Raw genomic sequence first — 22,229 nt, forward strand, 5'->3', positions numbered from 1 at the left:
GTTCCCCAAGAGCAGCCTCCAGGGCAGTGTGGTTAGCCTTAGAGGTGAGACCAGATCTGAGCACTGAATGGATGTGCAAAGCCAATGACTGCAGCAGGGGAGGCTGGGCCAGTTGTGACAGGATGAGGAGTGACAGCCAGCTATGTCCTTCTCTCAGACCTGTCTCCTGCCAGGGAGTGCAGCCCCACCTATCGCCGACTAGCTTTTCTCCTTCCTCATCTACTGCCCATCTGAAGATGGGAGCAGGTATGCCTGAATTTGGGCTGTCAGGCTTTGGCAGCAAGTGCCTTTACCCACGGAGCCAGTCAGTTTGCTGGAGTGACATTTTTAAAATTTTGAATTGAAACAAACCTCAACTTAGACACAAGCATGATTCTGGACAGGATTTTTTCTGAAGCCTGTGCAAATAGTCTCATATCTTACCCAGTAGAAGGGGCCACACTAAAGGGATCAATTCCCAGTTGAGAGCATGGGCGCCCTCTGCTGGCAAGGAAGGCAGCTTGCTCTGCACACTTTTTCAAGCGGAGCCTTCTAAGGACCACAAGGGATCTGCTCCCAGGCAAGCCTGCGCATGCACTCCCTGCTGCTTGGTACTGAGAGAAGGAGGAAGCAGGACCAAGGGCAACATAGAAAGGCTTCATCTCAAAACACAAACCCACAGAGCTGGAGGGATGGCTCAGAGATGAATAACGCTTACCACTCTCCCAGACGACCTGGTTTGGTTCCCACCATTCACAGGTGGGGCTCACTACCATCTGTAACTCTGGCTCCATGGGGTCTGTCTCCCTCTTCTGACCTCTGCAGGCAGCAGGCACCCACGTGGGATACAAACAAACATGGATGCAAGTGCCATCATGCACATAAAAAGTGAAATCTCAACAACAAACCCCCCAAAAACCCTACAAACAGCTCCAAAGTCAAACAAGGCGACTGTCCCCCTTTTTCTGATCTCTTTAAAATGCTTTAAAAGGGCTAGAGAAATGGCTCATGAAGTGGTTGCCATGCAAGTAAAAGGACTTGGGTTCGGATCCCCACACTCATGTAAATGCCTGGCACAGGACAGTCACCTGCTACTGAACCTAATCAGCAAGCTCCAGGGTCAGCGAGAGACCGAATCTCACAGTGAGAGATGCCCTCGTGGGGGGGGGGGCACAGCATTCCACGGGGCAGGAAAGGCACCAGAGGGAGAAAGCCAACCACAGATAACTGCTGCCAGTTTGCTTGGAGCACTTCTTTTGGCGTGTACTCATGATAAATAACTGTTGCATGTCCAGCCATAAGATGGACATCTATGGTACCCCCTCCGATGCTCGGGGACCATCACCAGGAAGGCGGAAAGAGCCTAAGAGTGGGAGGGAGCGGGAGAGCATGTGCAAAACTCATTTCTGGGCAGGACGTAGCCTTTGCACTCCTAAACTCCCAGTGACCATGACCAACTGCACTAGATCTGCCCAAGAATGGCTCATCAACACCTCATCATGGCAGAGGGGAGGGAACCCTGAGGCCCCATTCTTCTCTGAGGAGCTATTGACAGTTAATGGTTGCTGGGGTAAAGAGAGAGACAAACCCTTGCCCATGCTCCATTGCACGCGCACGCAAACACACACACAGTAATTGCAGAAAGCAAGAGGTGTGGGGATCCCACGAGGCAGTCTCTGGACCTGTCTCTCCGCTGGCAAACAGGCTCCTATGCAGAGAGCACTCTGGAAAGCCTGGCTGACGTGTGCATCTCACACAGGCCCCCTTTCTTCTTTCTTGAGAGCCCAGTGAGCCGCCTGACTTGTCCCTTGCACCTGACTGCCAATGTGATGGTTAGAGAGTGACATGCCTCTGCAAGACTCCTTTTAAGTGTCTTTTCAAATGTCTCGTATGCTTCTCCACACAGATTTGCCAAGCACTTATCTAGATTCCTCAGCCCAACGCTATAAAATGTTTCTGCCCAAAGTCCACATTGAAAGGATAATGAATAATATCATCAGGAATGCCACCAAGGCAGGAGTGACACTTTAACAAAATAGTCGGAGACAGCTCAGAAACCGGTGGCATAAACATTAGACTGGAGGTGCCAGGATGAAGTATCCTTGTGAAGTCTCCCCACCCAAAAAAGTGGCTCAGGCAGGCTCAGGAAATGGCTCTAGTAACAGACAATACTTAAGTTTAAAGCAAAAACGGAGAGGTAATATTTTAATTTTTTCACAAGTATTCTTAATGTCATATTTTAAATAGTTACACTAACAAGTTACATTTTTTCACAAAAATACTTGTACAGAGGAGTATTCTTATTTACATCCAGAGTGGCCATACTTAGGAAAGCCGGGACAATTGGCAGAGAGACTAGGAGGACTCACAGAAAAACTCACGTGGGAACCCAAAAACTCCACGAACAAGTGAGCAGCCCAGTGCGCCCAGCAGCTACACAAACACAGCTAGACAATTCCAACCAGAGTGCAGTGAGACAGGAGTAAGATGTGTGAAGGACGGGGAGCCCCGAGAGGGGGCAGCCGACAAGATGCTCACCCCGGAAATGGAGCACAGGCAGCTTTTCTCTGATGCGGACTGAAGTGAATGGCTGCCCAACCCCAGTGTTGGCCAGAGAAGGCTGACACGGGCCTCTGAGCCCTACATCTACAGGAACTAGTGAGATTCAAAATGTGAAATGCTAAGTAAGACTCAACGATTTCCCCCACAAAGAAGCCTATCGTGGCAGCTCATGAGGATGCCTTTTCTGTCTCAAATGGAGAACAGTTCCGAGCCATGCAGGCTGACTTGCAACTGTGCACATGGAATCTCTCAAAGGTTAAGTGTGCCCAGCACAACCCTGAAAATGTCCACACCAAAGCTGGCAAGTGACATACTAGTGTTCTTACAAGACTGGTCCTTCCTGTACACTAAAATAAAATTTCCTGATTAAAAAAAAAAGAGCTTCATTTCGATACACTTCTCTACGCCACACAAATCACCTCTCTTTTCAGCCTTTTCAGCGCAAACGTGCCTTTGATTACTTTGATACCAAGTGGCCCGTCCAGCTGCAGAACATCCAAGTGATCATAAATAAGCCAACTCCCCTGACTTCTGCGGGGAGTGCTCTGTATGTGCAGCCTGCTCCAGTCAGAACATTCAACCCGATTCAACCGTGCAGCATGGTGCCAGACCCTGAAGGTGTCACTCTGAGAGCAGAGACCTGGAGTATCCCACAGCTGCCATGGTATGGCATAGCCAGTATCCATGTGATGGTGCCCACCAGCCTGGCATGGAAGGTCTGGGCACTTTTTGTGCACATGTCACTGTGACCTAATTGCCCAGAAATTCCCACAAGCCTTGTCCCAAGAAACCTCTTCACTTACAGAGGGGACCCTGGGGCTGAGTGAGACAAGGTGTTTTGGGCAAGTGAAGTCATTTGCTTGGTGACTGCGGATGAGGCAACCCAAGGACACTCACTGCCAACACACTGTATGACATCACAAGACCAAAGTCTGAGCAGACACCTTTTAAAAGAAACCACAGCAGATATGTAACTTAGAAGCATTCAAATACAGATAGGTCCTCGCTGGTGCCTCAACAATGCACAAAGACCTGGGGGCCAAATCAGCAGCTCTGGCAAGAGTGAAGCAGGAGATGTCACCTTTTTATAATGGCTTCATCAATTTAACTAGCTGGAAGAATTGTATGCTGCTCCAGGCAAAGGGGCCATTACTCCCGACTCCCATGCACACTGACCTTAAATGGAACCAAGGAGGAGAGAGGTGCAGGGTAAAGCCTGGCCAAATTCGACAGCTGTCACACATTGCCTGCTCCATTAGAGGGGCAGATACAGGCCAGCCAGTCATGGCAACAAATGCCACTACTACCTGCAGTGTCTGCTCAGAGCCATAACAGACATGGGCTCCACCTAACAAGGACGAAGAGTCAGCAGTTCCATGAGGCCCACCAGTGGCCACTCCAAGGTAGCTTTTGAAGTTTCCTGGCAACAAAAGGAAATCAAGCGAATGCAAATGTCTATAAGACTAGGTTTTTTTATTTTGTTTTGTTTTTGTTTTTTGAACCAGCTCTAGAGGTTGGGGTTGGGGCTGTGGCTGTGAGTCAAGGTTGACCTGGTTCCTTGTTCAGAGTTCTTTGAGGGTGAAACTGACTTCCTTCCTCACGCACAAACCAAATGCTGCTGTGGTGTCCAGCATCCCCGAGAGCCACCAACATTTACAAACCAAGAGGGAGAGCATGCAGCACTGCAAAGCCCCAGGTCCATTCTGCTGGACTACTCTCTAGGCACAAATCACACACAGTTACTCCTCCTCCTAACGAGTGACAGTGACAATCAGCTCCGAGGTATCTCCACATGTCCTTTGGTCAATCAGAGCACTGCATCAACAAATATGCTTTCAGAGAAACAAATGTTCATGGACGTATGCAACAATCTTACCTTTAAATAAAAATACTTTATTCATTCCCAACAAGTTATCAAAATGTACATTATTAACCAAGTAAAAATGGTACTTTGAATTAGTTGTCTAGAACATACTGGGGAGTATTTTTATTTATCTTTCTAAGAATAAAGCCCACTTCCAATGTCCTTGACACTAACGGTCTGCACTAAGTACTTAACAGTGGACACATAAGCAATGCGTGGGCCCCAGCTCACCACAGAGCTCACATTCTCACTTGCATTTAGGATACAGAAACTTACACTAGGTTACCTTCCTTTACCAAAAACTCTGAGACATCTTCACTTCACATCGTATTTATATAACCTTGTAAATAACACAGAGAACACAGCATACCTTGCATCATATTACAGATGTGCGCACACAACATACACACAGACACACACACAGACACGAACGCACACTCACAGAAGATAAAGTGCAGCACAGCACATGTTGCCTGAGGGAGGCACGGCTTTCGCTACCTGACAGACACTAGAGCCCTAGCTGCTTCACTTTCCCTGTAGCTTCTGTCACTGTGAGCTGAAAAATCAACTCCTCAGAACTATGAAGAGTGCTCCCCAGGGCCTCAGGAGTGCTCCCCTTTCTTTAAGCACTCAACACTGTTTACAAACTCATTCCCAATGAGCTCTTGTCAGTAACAAGTACAATTAGAGTCACTTTAATGAAAGCAAGCATTCCACAGGGCAGCAAATCTCTAGTGACTGTGACACCAGCCATTCCGAAAGGCAAGTGCCAGGCCCTAAAATGTCACAAGTTTTTGGCTGTGTGTTGTTTTGATATTAAATTATTTTACTAAGAACTGCTTTTGTTCCTGAGATGGGCACATGAATTGAACTAGTTTCCTAGGAAGCTGCCACTAGGCCCCTGCCCTCAGCTCCACACAGTGTGGTGCAATCAGTCACACTGTGGGATCAGTCCTCCCCATGGCGCCATTTCTGTGACTCGTCCTGCCGAACGTCTGGTCTAATTTGGTTTCTCATGCCACCTAACACATTTGATGTCGCCTCGGTGGCTACAATCAGGGGTCTGACCACTGCCGGTGGGATCTGCCGCAGAACTTCACCCACAGCACCAGTGACCCCTCTGCTCTCGTGTTCTCGAGCCGCCGTTTCATAGATGGTCTGAGCTGTGTCTGTGATTCCCTGCAGAGGTGAGAAGGCAGAAAAGAGGAAGAAAGCTCAGGTCAGAAGCTAAGGTGCCCGCACTACACACTTGAAGTGCAGCTAACCAATATGTCTCCACCTAGACCAACAGAGAAACAAGCAAACACCATGCCACCCTCCCCCAGCCGCTCAGGAAAGTGGTGCTCCCCATGACTCAGCATTTCTCTGTCATACTAGTGTGTAGAAAATGGAGCTGAATTAGTTCAAGCGAGGAAGCCCACAGAAACACATCCTGACCTAAAAAGCAACTTCTGCCTCAATTACTTCCTCTAGCTAAGTACAATTCTGCAAATAGGGCCTCTTGAGCACATGCCCGATAGAGGACCACAGTGAGGACTTTCTGATGCAGCACAAGAAAGCTCCAGCTGCAATTAATGGCCTTGTATCAGAAAAGAACCATAGAATATTCATTTAAGATAAGAGGCCAAATTGAACACTTTATTGGCTTACAAAGAAAATTCAGAGACCCTGAGGTGGAGTTCAAACCACAGTTTCAGCAGCATTCCACCTTTGCCACAACTTCTAAGCTTTAGGTTGAGTGTACACAGGCTGGCAGTGACAGCAAACTTTAGAGTTCTGGATCTGTGTCATTTACTGTGTCACTGAATCTGTGAGACTGAAGCGTGGGTCCACTGTGACAGCTTCAGTGATGAGTCCAGAAGAGACAGCCTGAGGTCCTAACCCAGAACCTAGCTGTCTGTCTGTCTGACAGGCTAGCTCACAGACAAACCAGCAGCAGCACAGGCAGACACAGGTCCAACAGGACTAAATGGAGGTGGGGTGCTCAGAAAGTCCTATGGAGCCGGAGAGAGTTGGCAGGGCCAGGAATCACCTGGGAAGGGAGTTTCGAGGAAGGACTGTCAGGATTAGAGAGGGGCTCCGTGGGGATTGTCTTGATTACCTGAATTGGTGAAGGAAGACCCGCCACTACTGTGGGTGAGACCATTGCCTGGGCAGGGAATCTTCAACTGTACAGAGTGGAAAGCAAGCTGCCTACGTCCTAGTAGCAATGCACTCTTCTGATTGCAGAAGCCATTTCCAGCTGATTCAAGCTCCTGCTGCCTTGACTTCCCCAACGTGGCACACTGCCCTGAACTGTGAGCTAAAATAAACGCTTTCTGCCTCAAGTCCCTTTATCAAAGCCACACACACAAGCAGAAGGACCAGAATCTGGGTCCCAGCACACACATAGAAGGTGGGGTCAAGTGGCTGTCTGTAACCTTGGCACTGGGATTACGAGATGGAAACAGAGAAAGAACTTCAGATCCAATTCTCTGGGAACCAAAGGCTACTCCTGTGCCATGAGGACTGCTGTACCTTCTGACTGTTGTCAGATTATGGTTAGAAACACACCCAGTGAAACCCTGGCATCAAATCCTACATAGAATGACCACAAGCTTCTCTGTGTCATAGCAGTAAGGAGGCAAAAGGAAGGAAGCCAGTGCCTGATACCCAAGGAGCACCAGGCCTCGCCAGAGAGTGAGAAGACAGCAACACAATGCTCCTGCTGCCACGCCTGGACCTCAGAGAACTGACCACACAGTAAACAGAAAAGTAAGTAAGCAAATGGCAAACACTAACCTGGGGCTTCCCATACTATTGCTCAACAATTCCACCCCGGGGAACTTCTTGCACATATGAACTCAGACATTCCCCATTTCAGCGTCACACAGGGAACAAAACAGAAACTAAATGCCCACCATCAGGAAAAGATGAGTGACCTATTCCTATGACAAATGCTGTGAGGCCATGTAAATGGCATTATGTGTCTATAGGTGGACCTTGAAAGATGGGTTACAGGATACACGTGTATATAAACCCTCTGTGTTCTACTTAGAAATACTTACATAATCTAACTGTACAAACCTGTCTAGAAAAGCTGTGACATCTTCACAACAGTGAAGGCCTGGGAACGGGGGCAGGGCTGGGGTCTTCCTTGAAAAGTAGCACTACCTAAGCAGACCTAAGGTAAGCACGAATAGGCACTGAACCCAGCAGTGAGTACTGGCTGTCTGCAGCCTCCCCTTCACACCACTGCATGCAGCCCACCACTCACTACCCGGCAATCTCCGAGTCTCACACACGAGTCACATGCTGTTACTGGCAGCTTACATTCCAATCCCATGGATTCCTCCAAAACAATAAAGTCAGTGAATACTCTGTGGGGAAGCCAGGTGTGCTGGCTGAGTTGTAGGTCAGTTTGATAGGGTTACAGTCATTTGGGAAGAGAGCATCAACTGAGAAAATGCCCCCACCAGTTGGCAAGCCTATGGAGCATTTTCCTAAGTGACTGATGTGCTAGTGTCACTGCTGGGCACGAGATCCTTAATATAAGAAAAGGGCAGGCTGAGCCAGCCGTTCTGAAGTGGTAAGCACTGTTCCTCTGTGGCCTCTGCTTCAGTTCCTGCCTCTAGGTTCAGGCCAGGTTTGAATTCTGCTCTGACTTCCCTCACTGATGGACTGCAGTGTGGAGCTATAAGCTGAAATAAAGCTTTTCAAATCCCCCCCAAGTTGCTTTTGGTTATGGGATTTCACCACCTAACAAGACAATAGAAGTGCATGCAAGCAGTCCTGACTTATCCACAGACGTCTCTACATACCTCTTTTACAACGCTGTAGGCCTTGGCCACGCCTTCCCTCAGGTCTACTGGCTGGTGGGCTAATCGGTGATGAGGAAATCTCTTTGCCTTCTTGGGCTCAATGGAAAGGGTACTCGGAGACACCATGTCATATGCAGTCTCTGCAGCTGCCTGGGTCATTTTGTCAGAAGGAAGAAATGGATTAGAAAATAGCCTGAGAGCTGGGCCCCAAGTGTGGAGGGAGAGGCTCTCCTGCGGGGGTAAAGAGAGCCCCACAGAGAGAGACAGACACACACACACACAGTGCCTCTGCTTCAACACTCAGAACAAGAGCTTAGGACTTCCCTATTATGAACAGGGATGCAAAGCTAGAAACTGGCATCTGGACTTTGCTGACGTACTCAGCCCCTCCTTCTTATTACCCAGAATGCCCATGTTACTCTGCGATGCTTAATACTTCATAGCGTAACTTCCATTACGTGTTCTTAAACTTAGCGGACCCTTTCACACAGCTCAGTGATAAAGCCCCTGATGACTCAATGGTTACCTTCTTAAACTGTGCATGCAGACTCAGCACGTATCCTACAACTGTTACAGAAGTGCTCAGTACCAGACATCTCAGTAACTACCAAGCACCAAGCACCAAGCAGGGTGTGGTGGTGCACACCTGAGTAGTTGGGAGGTTACAGGTCAAAAGTATGAGGACACTGGGCACTAAGCATAATAGTAAGTCATTACAAGTGATGTCCACCCTCAACGTTTCACACATCTTCATGGTGCCATTTGAAAAAGTAGCCCAGTTGCTGCCCAGGGCACCTATCTTTCCAGATGAGCAGGCCAGGAAATAGTACCTGTATGGTTTGGACCATTCTGTTTGTGAGTTCTAGGGCAGCCATTGCAGTTGAGGTACCAAAGGAAGCAGCGCCTCTCTGGAAGCCCCTGACGATTCGGCCATCCTTCCGGTATTGCTCAATGGGCAGCCACACCAAGTCCTTCAGGCCTTGCACTGGACACAGAAACCACAATGAGAAGTGTAGGTGAAAGCGCCCAACCCTGTGGCTCCTCATCTCATTCTCACCGAGGGCTCCAGAGCCCAGCTCCCAACAGAAACACAGGCTGGGCCATCTGTGTGGTTGAACGTGTTCTAATAGTCATTTCAAAAAGTTCAGTAAAAAAAAGTTGGGGGTGGGATGGTGGGTAACTCTATTTTAATATTTCTGTATCAGGTATATCGAGAACATTTTCATTGCAATGTAAAACCATCATGAAAAGCGCACACACACACACACACGCGCACACGCACACATGGTCTAACCCTGATGGAGGTTCTGACTGTGAAACTAGAGGCAAGCTTTTAAGTGCACGTTAGTATGCAGGTAGGTTCCATAGAAAAATATTCTTCACACAGACTCTCAAGGCAACCCACCTAGTTGAACTAGTGAATGCATAGGGCCAACACCTCCCAGGATTCCTGGTAGCTGGTTCTTCTTAATGTCACTGAGCCATTCCGAGATTGCATATGAGAACAATTTGTCAATACCTAGCAAACTAGAGCAAATGACCGTCAGTGCAAAGATGAAGTAAAGGTACATGTGTAAGTCAGGACTTTCCCCATTTAGAAACTACATATTACAAGTGCTACATACAGATGCTCCAAAATGGCTAAGTGCTTCTACACACAGAGAAATACAGATCAGCTACTAATTTCCCTTCCTAATTCTTTGTGTGAGTCAGTCAGAAGACTGTTGAGGGCTACAGATAACACAGAGACACAACAGATGGAGAGAGACCTATAAAGACTGGAAGTTTGGACATGCAGGACTGTCTCCCATTGTGCTTCTCCCTCCATGGTCCAAGGCTCAGCACAGAGTCCGACCAGTCACAACCAAATCTGTGTGCCTGCATGCTGAGTAAGCTCATTTACACTTCAGTAAGTTACAGTAACTATCCTGAACTGCAGACACTTTCAAGGAATACCTGCTCTGTTCCAGTCACAAGCAAACCCCAGCCCTGGGCAGGACGGTGCTCCAGGCTGAGCTTCCCACAGACTCACAAATGAGCATTCTTGCCTGTGAGAAACTCTGCTCTTCTCTACACTAGCTTTTGTGCCCTCACCTTCACGCCTCAGCAGCTCTGTCTACTCACCCATGCCGATAGAAAAGCCTTTTCAGCTTTAGCTCCGAACAGTTCAGCTGGGCCAGGCCAATCAAAATCCCAGCCAATGTACCCTAAAAACAGGAAGAATGGCCAATCAGTCCATAAAACAAGGAGAGACTCAACATTTAACACAGCTGTTACTAGGGAAAGTTTAAGCAACATTCCTTAATGACGAGAAACACTTAAACTATTTACAGAAAAATATATTTTATATGGCACAGCCCATCATATCAGCTAACTGCCGACATGTATGAAAGTCACTCACAGTACTTAGTGTTTACTTTAAAAGCAAGTACAGGTGCTTGGCACCAAGCCTGACGACCTGAGTTCAATCCCCAGGCCCTACACAGTGTAGGAGAAAATCTGCTCTCATTCCGTCCTCCACATAAGTGCTCCCTGCCTCACACACTCGCTCCCTCTACAATAAGTCAATGTAATGTTTTAAAGACAATTGTGTACTGTGCATGCATGCAGAGTCTCCACACCTGATCCATCGACACGTGCTTGCCGTGGTAGTCAAGCCGGATGGGAACTTCTGCCGTGAATCTAAATTCTCTGGGAACAAAAGGAGTTACTTACATTCAAATTACTGATCATGAAATTAGACCTAATTTATTAAAAATAAAAACAAAACCACAACATAAATTATAAGCACATCTTATGCTCTCAATAAAAAAGGATGCCTTTTAGTTCCCCCTTGTCTTAAAATCATGACTAAACATAAATTTTCTTGTTTTTAACTATTGTCACAAAATTCTTTTCTTAGTTTATTAAGTATTTATTTAAATGTTCTCTATTGTGTTTAAATGCATTTAAATATTGTCACCAAAAACTTTCCTTGGTTTACTAAATGTTTAACCATAGGAAAGTATGTTTGCATATTCTCATACAGAGGACAAATGATAAAACTGACCTTTACACTTAAAGCAAGGAGACCATCCCTGTTCAATGTGAGCAGAGCCAGGCCTGGCCCCTGTTCCTAACACCACATGGGATGCAAGTGTGTATGGTCACAGCTCTCTGAGCCTCAGTTCTTCATCATTGTAAAAATAACATACACTGGCAAATTTTGGTAAGAATTTCTGAAATTAATGCTTGTGGGCAGATACCAATATACCAACATTGAGAATGCTGGGGATGAAATTAAAACTATGGACTGATAGCAAACAGCCAATGAGCTATATACAGCCAATACAATGAGCTGCCTTCCAAAAGCTGACTGCAAACTGAGGGCTCAGAACCTGAAACAGGATTTTGCCCAACAGAGTAAATGCTCTTGGTTCCAGCAGCAAACTATCTCAGAGAAGCCCACCCCAGCACTACTGCCCCAGCCTTCCAGCTCCTCTCTTCCCCATGGGATAGGACGTGTTAACAGACAGAGCACTGGTCAGGCATGCATTCGGTAAGAGCCACTTGCAGAGGGAGAAGGAAGATTCCTACGGCATCACTGGGAAGTCAGCAGTGAGCAGATGGGTGAGGATCAGGACCGTAACAGAGCGGGCCAGCCTAACTCTGTGGACATTAACATGTCGAGGAGCGAGTAACTGAGACTCTGCTACGCTACCACTCATTATCACCTCAGGGTTCTGGACCTTCCAGAACAGGAATGAAATCTATAAGGTGTTTTCCACATTTCAAATAACCTAGCAAGAAATAAAAAAATCAACACTTGCCTAAGTAAGCAGGTAAAGCTACACAGGTCTGCCTTCCTTCAGTTAGATTATCAAGAATGGCACATGTCTGCATCCCCAGCTACTTGAGAGTAAGGAGGGAAGATCTAGGGTTTGAGGCTAGCCTGGGTCACACAGTGAGACCTGTCTCCATACAAAGGGTCAAATTTCTTGCTTTCAGGATTGTGATTACAAACTGGCAATTTATATGTGATTACTACAATATAAGACCTGAAGTTGTCACTAAGATTTAATTTTTCCTAAACATAAAAGAATCACTGTAGGAGACTAACAAAGGGAACACGTTACTGGAGAAGCGCCAACCCGGCAGAGTACATACCTGCCGTCCTCCCTGCCTTTCCTACACGGCATTATTTCTACATCTATCACCACTATTATACGGCATTTTAAAAATATCTTCTGAATATGCCCACTTGGGCCACTCCCAAGGTCTTCTCTCACAACATAGAAGGGAAAACAGAAAAACTGGAGGCCCTGGAATGAAAGAGGGGTACAGACAACGGGGGTGGGGATGAGTTTCTCTTTGATCTTTCTCTTTCCATAATGCCAAGATTCTAGCCTTGAGCAACAAGGCTAGGAAAGAGGAAAGGAGGAAGGAACAGACTGTCCGGCTGGCCACACAGCCAAGCAGCAGCCGAGCAGGGGCCTGGGCTTCCCAGAGTGCCCACAGCCTCAGGAAAAAGACCTGGCAGGGACTGAGAGGAGCAGACTGAGGGCTCAGCACCGGGAAAAGCGCAGCTAGTGGAGCGGCAAAGGCGCAGCGCACCGTGTTTATGAGGTGCAAACATTCACTCACATGGGGACCTGAAGTGGGAGGGGCAGCAGGCGGAGAGGAGCTTCCAGCAGAGATTCCAGGTTACTAAGTGGTGCCAGCTACACAAACAGCCGAGTTTATACATCAACGTGAAAGAACACTGACGTCACCTCATGCTTGTCAACCCACCCACACTCTCCAGAGCCATCTTTAAAACTGCAAGAGAACTTCACTTCTTAGCAAGATAAATGCACTCACCTAAAAAACACAGGCTGGTCACTAAATGAAGTTTCCTCAGCAGAGACGTCCTCCTCCAGTCCATTACCGCCCTCCGCTGAATTGGCACGATGGTTCGGGGAAGCTTGTTTTGGCCCAGGAAAAGAAACAACTAGATTTGGCTCCTTTGAGGTACTCAAATGCCTTGGCAAACTGCAGGTGACATCAGCTCCAGGAGACTTTGTAACTGAAAACACAAGGGGCTTTTCAAGTTAGCTCTGCTCCTGTTGAGCACCATAGCAATTGATGCTGGTGAGGCTGCATACTGCACTTGACTGACGGGTGCCCGAGCTCTGCCCTGAAGCTGTAACTGTTACATTAACATATGTGTACTGACTCAAAAAACTGTGCTTGGAACATGAGCTTTGAGCTTTTCCTAGCAGTGTGCAGTCCTGTCCTCTGGTGGTGCTGGGTGGCCATGTCTCTTCAGTCAGCAGTCACTCCACAATGGCGTGCGGCTGACCAAGTACTACGTGGCTTCAGGTACTAGACTCACTTCTGAGTGACTTCCTACTTAGGGCAGAACCCTCAGACTGTGTCAAGTACCTTCTGGATCTGGAGTCAGTAGAAGCTCCACTTCTGTAGAAAGACTTGTGAAGAAATCCTTGAGGAAGAACAAGGCGTCCTGGAATGGAGACAAGTCACTGTAACTGACAGGACAGCGTCTGAGGTCTCTGTCCCTGTCATTCACCTCACACAGCAGTCATTGCACCTGTCGGTGGCATTTCTACCACTCTGCCTCTGCTGCACTCATTCTTGTTCTACACACACACACACACACACACACACACACACCCCTCATCCCTTTATTTTTTACAACCATGAAAACATTTACAACATTGCAAAATAGGGAAACTAAAAACCAGCTAGGCCTGGGCAGGGCATGGTAGTATACGTTATAGGCCTTTAGTGCCAGCACTCAGAGCACTGGTCCACAGGGAAGCCACCTGGTCTATATCACTAGTTCCAGGATAAGCAAAGCTACTCAGGTCCTGTCTCAAAACAAGAACATAAACAAAACTAAACATAAATGTGGAGAAAGGATTTATAGATCAAAGTGCCTTTCTTTTGCTCTTTGCACGAGCAGTGGTGGGTGGCATCAGTGCTAACAGCAGTGCACACCCTGTGCGCTCACCTTGTGCACTGAACTCCATGGGAATCACTCCTTCTTTAACCACACCCCGTTACCTTAAGACAGCTTCCTTACTGAACACGATACCAAAATGGGAATTTAAAGCTGGTGAGGTGGCACATGCTTATACTTCCAGCATGCAGGCAGCAGAGGCAGGAGGACTGACAAGAGCTCAAGAACAGCCTCAGCGACATTAGCAGACTCCACATTAGCCACAGCATAGCAAGCCTGTCCTTTAAGGAAATAATAAACACAAACCAACTACCTCACCCCCTTTGGTGTAGTCTTTTCTGAGATCATATATGAAAGGCAGTGTCCAGCTCTGGGACAACAGTCCTCCAGTTGCCCCAAACTTACACACAAGTGAGCTAGAAGGGGTGGCACACACCTTCAATCCCAGCACTGGGAAGGTAGAGGCAAGCAGATCTCTGAGTTCCAGGCCAGCCTGGTCTACAGCATGAGCTCCAGAAACCAGGGAATATACAGAGAAACCCTGCTTCTAAAAACCTAAAACAATAACCAAAGAATCCACAAAATAGGTGCAGTGATGGCACACGCCTTTAATCCCAGTGCTCAGGGGGCAGAAGCAGGTGGATCTCTGTGAGCTGGAGGCAAGCCTGGTGTTCAGAGTGAGTTTCTAAGCTACACAGAGAAACTCTGTCTCAAAAAATAATAAAAACAAAACAACCCACAAAACCGAAAGTCTGAACTCACTCCTCCCTACCCTCCCCTCAATCAAAACCTCTAAGTTTATAAACAATTCACATTGCACCAGATACAGTACTACTTTGAGCTACAGGGACACAATGTTGATACACACAAAAGTCTGACCCACTAGTTACAAGAACTTAGTTACTGGCCATTCCATGTACATTATATTTAAATGACACAGATGACAATATTATAGGTACTATGGTGCCCAGAGGTCTGAGACAGGTCCACCAATATGGAACAACCTGGTTCTGAGGCAAGGAGCAGGTTCACAGAGGGTTCGTCGTTATGCCATGCTAGGTACAAGCACATACTATTTACCCTGTACATGCTTATTACATGTATGTATCATACTCAGCATTACATGTTAACAGTATAAAATGCTGTTCTTTAACTACCACTAGATGGTGACAGTTGAATTTTGTAAATGTCTTAACTATAACACTGTTCAAAAAAAGAAAGTATTAGATATAGAGTTGTTCTTGAAGAGGAAGACACAGAAACCCTGGCATTTTATGATGCTCTTTTTATTATTTACATCCCACTACAAAAACAGCAAATCACAATACCTCACAAAAGAAGATACAGCCAAAAAGGATGTGAAAAGGTACACATCACCAGCCATCAAGGAACCCCAAACAAAGACACAGAAACACTACATACAACACAGAACTTCTGCTTTTATGTACTATATGTATTAGATGTACATATACATACTACAAGTATGTATACATGTGTAAAAATAGACACACATTCAAGTTACCCAAAAGAAATGAAAAATATGTCCACAAACACTTATAAACAAATTTCACAATGGTCTTATTTATAAGCACTAAAAATAAGTGCAAACCAGCAGGGGGTAAGCCGGGGCCCATGTAGAGTGACCCCAACCTGTGACACATGAGCCTCACAGACACAGTCCAGAGGAAGAAGCAAACATACTTCCTTAACCCATACAGAACCCAGCCCAGGATGACGACAACTGAGGTGATGGAAAGAAGAATGGCTACCTCAAGATGTGGGGAGGAGATACAGCACTTCAGCCGATAGAGCGAGCAGCTACTCCACTGTAAGAGTATGCCAAGCTCCCCTGCAGACCTAAGAGCTGCATGCTTTGTTATCTACGAATACTTCAGCACAGTCATTTAAACACTTAAGACTTAGGGTCTGTATTCAGTGTTAAGCTTTGACTGTAAAACATTTATGCCTAGCTGAGGTTCCGTGACAGAGCAGATTAACAGTACAGTCAGGCTTAGAGAGTCACGGAATTGCTTTAATGTTATGCTCACTCCATGACACAGGATGACGTCATGTGACCACAGTTTTCGCTAAGATCATTCTTCCCTTACAGTATTATGCTTTATGGTTCTGCAAAAGCAATCGTAGTCAATACTAAAGGAAATGTGTACGTCCTACTCCAAGTGCTCTCCCAGCCCTTGGTGAGGGCCTGCATGGCCTCCACCCAGGCCCAAAGCCCTGGTGCCTTCACAGACACCCTCCCCTCCCTGGTCTTGCAACTGGTGAACAGGCCAGAGGAGTGCCATGGCCTCCAGAAAGTCCTTCCTGAGCATCCCTTCTTCCTGAGCATCCCTTGCTCTCTCCTGCACAGGCACGCCTGTGTCCATGCCTGTGGCCATGGGCTGTACTAAGTGCACCTGCTCAGTTAGCTTTCCCACCACAGAGGTCTTTGGAGACAGGGCTGCGTCTAGTGCAGGGTAGGGATGAGGACGCATTCCTGAGAGATCTTTACGCTCTGTCCTCCTCACACGGATTCCCAGTCAACAATACGGGAGGTCAGAAAGTCCTGCTTCTGACATCCTAGCTCTGCACGGCCCGGCTATGCAACCTCCACGGTCCTCAGCACCACAAACAGGACCTAGTCCCGCACTACTTGTCGCTAACTGCCTAGCTACAGGCCTAGGTGCTCTTTGGATGCACATGTGCTTCACTGCACAAGCAATGCAGTTTTTCAATACAGGAGGAAGCAGTGTTTTGGTATGGAAGAGGCTAGGCCAAGCATTATTACCCATTAACTTACTTGCTTTCATGAGAAATGAGAACACAGACATGTGGTCTCCTACACAATTATGGTGTGATATTTCAACGTGTAAGTGAGGAAGAGGCCTTAGACAGCTGTGGCAGGGCTGAGGTACTTTATAGTCTCAGGGGACTTTTTTCATTCTTCCTCAATGTGACCAGTTTGTTTCCTTTACTGATGCCGCTAAGATTAATAATTCTTCCTTACAGTAGCTATGCTTTATAGCTTTGCACAAGGGATTATAGTCAATATTATAGAAAACTGAGCTTGCTAAGATTGGTAAGGCCATGCAATAAAGACGACTCTGACTTAGTCTTCTCTACCCACAGATCAACATCCCCATAAATATTTCATTATATTTCTAGGAAGCCATCATATGAATAAACTACAATATGGATAGCAAGGGGCTAGAAGGATGGCTCAGTGGGTAAGAGCACTTGCTGCTCTTACAGAGAACCCAAGTTCAGATCTCAGCACCCACACTGTGCAACTCACAAGCACCTACAGATACATCTCCAGGGAATCTGAAGCCCTCTCCTGGCTTCTGTAGGCACTTGCACACACACACACACACACACACACACACACACACACACATATAAACAAACATATAAAAATAGACCTGTAAAAGTATGCATATCAAATATATTCCCATAATAAAACAAACAAACAAATCTTAAGTTTGACTGGCTCAGAACCTTGCAAGCATTATATGCAAGCCCAACGTGCTCTTACATCCATGACACATCCTCTCAGGCTGGCCTGCTCTGTTCACAATATGGGCATTTCACTTGATATCTGAGGTACCTGTCACTTGCCTGAAACAGATTACCCAAATTTTATTTAAGTGACAATACTAAATCAGTATTATTTAGGCAAATGAATAATGGTATCTACAAATATGCCTACCTGAACCCAAAGAAATGGAAGATGTATCAAGAGCTTTTGCTCTTTACAATTGCATGTATGCTCTGCAGCTGCTGCTTGTTTTAGCTAATGTTCATCTAAGTTCATATTCCTGATCTCTATATAGCATGCGATGCCAGGCACTAAGTAAGCGAAATGTTCCCCATACATCATCCCATGTAATGCTCATGAAACATGAGTTACTGCCTCTCTCCTTCAGAGGCCCAAGGACATCTGATAGAAGCTCGTCTGAGTATGAGAAAGGACTTTCTTTACAACCCGCCACAAATCTGCTTTACGGCTTCTTTACTAATCATTTACTAGCTGTCATTCTGCCTAGGACAAAAAAGACTCTTGTAGAATGTATAACATAATCCCTTCTAACATTTAACCTATCCGGGAGTCCTTAAGTCCGTAAGATCTATGTAGACCTGAGTTGGGGGTCCACGTGGAAAGAATCCTCAGTACATAGCATTCGCTCACCAAAAGGCCAGATTTCAAACTTCACATTGAGCTATATGACTTTCTGAGTCCAAGGTAACCAACAGTGACTCCTCACTCTGCTCACACAGATGGCCAACGGGAACAGCCGCTCCTCACTCTCACAAATGCATTGACCTGCCCACGGCACAAACCTGGTCAATATTGAGGCGAAGAGGCATCAGGGACACTCTCAAGCAGCATTCCTGTGGTGACCTGCCAGACTCCGGACGTACGTGCAACGCTTTAATTGTCAGCTACAAAAAAGAGAAGCGCATTTCCCCAGTGACATAATGACCTTGGTCTCGTTCAAATAATAAATAAATAAATAGTAAATAATCTTATTCCCATCTAAGGAAAAAACTGTAAAATTTTGAGTTTGAGGCCAGCCTGGGCTAGATAGTGAGAATCTGTGAAAGAAGAAAGAAGGAAGAGGAGAAAGAGGCTTATATTTACCCTCCCTTCCTTAAAAGCTTGTCCAAACCGCAATAAAATCTTCTATGGCTCTCTTTGGGGGACAAGAGCAAATGAAAACTCTGCAGATGCAGGCTCCAAGGCGCTTGCTGAGATCTCAAAGCCAGTGCACCGGCCCAGCTTCCCAGCCAGCCTCTGTAAGACCACCTCAACTTAGAGCCTGCCACCCCCACCTCACTAACATTTAAAGTCTAAGTGTGAAGAAGGGCCAGCAGCAACCCTAACCATTCTCACACGGCTCTGTACCTGAGGTGTGAGACACTGGCAATTATAGTCAGGAACACAGTTTGCACAGTTAACTCTTAAACACAAAACTTGAAATAGTACATTTAACAGGAATTTTCAAATTAAAAAGAGATAACCCACTTTTTTTTTCCACTTCTGGTAATTATCCCCACTCCAATTCTCCTGCAGTTAGACAAAAATAAACATGTTTTTCTACAACTACTAAGAGAGCGGGGCTTGCAGGCCTCTTACCATGTTGGAATGGGCTTTACGAGGCATGTCTTTGCTGCAATACAGGTATAAAAACTTATTCATCTGTGATGTTGCCAGCCGATCTCGAATTTCAAGGTCCTGCACGATGAAGACCTGCCTGGAGACTGGGTGTTCTAAGAGGCTGGATTCACACTCAGGCTTACACGGAGGGTAGACCTCATGCTGAAACTTCACCTTAACAGATAAGAACAACACAGCAATCTTGACTGTCACTTAAATTTGACTTTCTCCATTTTTTATGCGATTTTATGTATGTCTATTTTTGTGGCTGAGCTTGTCTATGCATCATGTACATGCAGTGCCTACAGAGGTCAGGTCTAGGGGATAGAATCCCCTAGATCTGAAGTTAAATCTGTGAGCCTCTTGGCCACGCTCCATCAATGTGAATGGCCTCCAGATGTTCACAGGGACTTTCCACAGGTACAGTCCAAAGGCAAAGGCAGGCCTTCCCAGTGAGACACTTCAATAGAGCAGAGGTTCTTCAAGTGACTTCACAAGAAAGGCAAATGCTGGGCAGAGCTCAGAAACCTCATCTTGCAGTGGCCACCAGGGGAGTCCGGGAACCCCTGCTCCAGGGGTGGCCGGGAAAACAAAAACACCCCAGGCTTCTCAAAGCATCAAAGAAAAAAGGTGAGACTTGTACAAGATCCTTACACTTTTCTACTCTGCAGGGCAGGGGCTGAAGGGCGAATGCGTGGGCATAACAAGAGATCACCTACGATCATGGCTACTGAAGTGATTCTTCCCTTTCCAATAAACACCATCTTACCTTGCTTAACTGTATTTCCATCAAGAAGTCATGGTTCCTTCCTTTGCCCCCACAGACTGTGTGGCGCCCGTGCCTTGTAGGTGTTTGAGAAGGTGAGCTGTGGGGACTACTAAAAATGGAGAAAGAAAAGGAAAAAACCTGTTAAAAAAGTATTCGATTTAGTAAATGACACCAGAAAAATTAATAAAATAAAGAAAGCACCAGAGAACTACAAGAATATTGCATAAACAGCACAACAAACCAAATCATACCGCTTAGCCAGAACCGGTGGTACAGGCCTGTAATACCTGCCTGGGCCCGCGGAGGGAGCGTGGGTATCTAGCACATGCTTACCACATGCAATGCCTTAGGCTCAGGGTCTTTTATTTTTGGATATGTTGAAAATGCAATTTGATTACCACCATTAGAGCAGGAGCTTGTTTGCTAAATATTCAGACCTAGAGCAAAACCAAGTCATGATGCTGGGCACTAGGAAACCCACGTCAACAGCAGAGCAGGGCTCGGTCTGCACAGAGCACTCAGACAGCAGCAGGAGGAAAGGGAGCTCAGCCACTGGGCCACACGGTTCTGCCCTCCCGGGAGCTCCCATGCCAGCCCACTGGCACACCCACCCACACACACACGAGCCCCAGCACACTCTTTCTATTTGTCCTCGCCTCCCATGACTGAATGCTGCTTTCCTTAATCAAACAGTTCTGGGAATGGAGAGATGGCTCAGAATCTAAGAGCAATGGCTGCTCTTGCGGAGAACCCAGACTTGGTTCCCAGAACGCACACGGTGGTTGAACCATCCATAGCTCCAGTTACCGAGGACCCAACTCCCTCCCTTCTTCTGGCCTCCAAGAGAAGCAAGCATGCATGTGGTGCACAGACCCTGACAGACAAAACAGTCACACACATAAAGTAGTAAGAAAAAAGTTTACAAAATAAAAATACTTGGTTCTGCTCCATACCCTGTCAGCTACTAGGGGCTCAGGGCAAACATGAGCTCTGCCTCCTGACACACTCACTTCATTTTGTGGACACTATTCAGTCATACAACTTTCTCTCCCTCTGGAACAAACACATGACGGGTTCCTGAAAATGCTTGCTGAGTGAAAATCCAAGTCAACATTTTAGTGAATACGTGAGCACAGCCAATTTTAGGTATGACTTTTAATGTATTTGAATACGAATTCATTCATCCTTAAGATAAACTCCAGAGCTGGAAAGATGGCTCAGTGGTTAAGAGCAATGACTGATCTTCCAAAGGACCTGAGTTCAAGTCCCAGCAACTTCCTATAACTCCAGTTCCAAGGGATCCAACGCCCTCTTCTGGCCTCTGTGAGCACTGCACATGTAGTGCACAGACATAGAGGTGTACTGATTCATCACGTGAACTTACATGTAACTCTTAGCTGGAGAAGTTGGAGGAGCTGTTGCAAAGTCCTTGCCTCCATAAAGATGCCACACCAGAGAGACCTCTTTAACAACATATCGGATGGCAGGAATGGGAAAGTGGAGCGGCGCTTTGCTGCTGTCCGTCCTCGTGATGGGCAGACTGAAATAGTCATCTTTGATCACAATGGCGTCATCAACCATGATCTTTATCACTGGCTCTTCTTCCTTCTCCTGAAACACACCAACAGTGGTACCCTCTCCTCACACCGCAGACTAAGGGGCTCCCCCAGGCTACATTCTCCCTCATTATTTCGGTATGTAAAATGGGCTAATTATTTTCTCTGACATGGACTCTCATACTATAGCTCTGATTGGTGCCTTGAACTAGTGATTCCCCTGCCTCGCTCCCGAGGCCTGGGATTACAGGCATGCACCACTACACCCACTTGGGAATAGTTTCTGGCAGTAATCATAACATACTATACTTTACTGTCCTAACAAAAAACCTGTTCTATAAAAAAAAAACACCTTATGAATAATTTCTGAATTTGTAATTTGGATCTTAGTATTTGATAATGAAAGTACACAGATTTTGTGTATGTTTCTTTTTTTAAAGATTTATTTATTATATACATTAAGTACACTGTAGCTGTCTTCAGACACACCAGAAGAGGGCATCAGAGCCGGGCGTGGTGGCGCACGCCTTTAATCCCAGCACTCGGGAGGCAGAGGCAGGCGGATTTCTGAGTTCGAGGCCAGCCTGGTCTACAAAGTGAGTT

The 22,229-nt window shown here is 46.4% G+C and overlaps 1 protein-coding gene across 1 annotated transcript in view; it reads right to left on the reverse strand.

Moving 5' to 3' along the window:
• Window positions 1–4,413: 4,413 nt before the first annotated feature.
• Atg2b (autophagy related 2B) overlaps window positions 4,414–22,229 on the reverse strand; it is a 64,535-nt gene continuing 46,719 nt past the window's right edge. The window contains exons 31-42 of the mRNA XM_021179653.1: window positions 21,455–21,681; window positions 20,071–20,179; window positions 19,281–19,475; window positions 18,485–18,586; window positions 13,609–13,687; window positions 13,045–13,249; window positions 10,827–10,896; window positions 10,330–10,412; window positions 9,611–9,732; window positions 9,036–9,190; window positions 8,206–8,355; window positions 4,414–5,584 (exon numbers count right to left, since the gene is read on the reverse strand). Coding sequence (XP_021035312.1) covers window positions 5,354–5,584; window positions 8,206–8,355; window positions 9,036–9,190; window positions 9,611–9,732; window positions 10,330–10,412; window positions 10,827–10,896; window positions 13,045–13,249; window positions 13,609–13,687; window positions 18,485–18,586; window positions 19,281–19,475; window positions 20,071–20,179; window positions 21,455–21,681 — 1,728 coding nt within the window. The 3' untranslated portion in view covers window positions 4,414–5,353. The remainder of the gene's footprint in view (window positions 5,585–8,205; window positions 8,356–9,035; window positions 9,191–9,610; window positions 9,733–10,329; window positions 10,413–10,826; window positions 10,897–13,044; window positions 13,250–13,608; window positions 13,688–18,484; window positions 18,587–19,280; window positions 19,476–20,070; window positions 20,180–21,454; window positions 21,682–22,229) is intronic.

Source organism: Mus caroli, chromosome 12 (genome assembly GCF_900094665.2).
Source record: "Mus caroli chromosome 12, CAROLI_EIJ_v1.1, whole genome shotgun sequence".
Classification (NCBI taxonomy): Eukaryota; Metazoa; Chordata; class Mammalia; order Rodentia; family Muridae; genus Mus; species Mus caroli.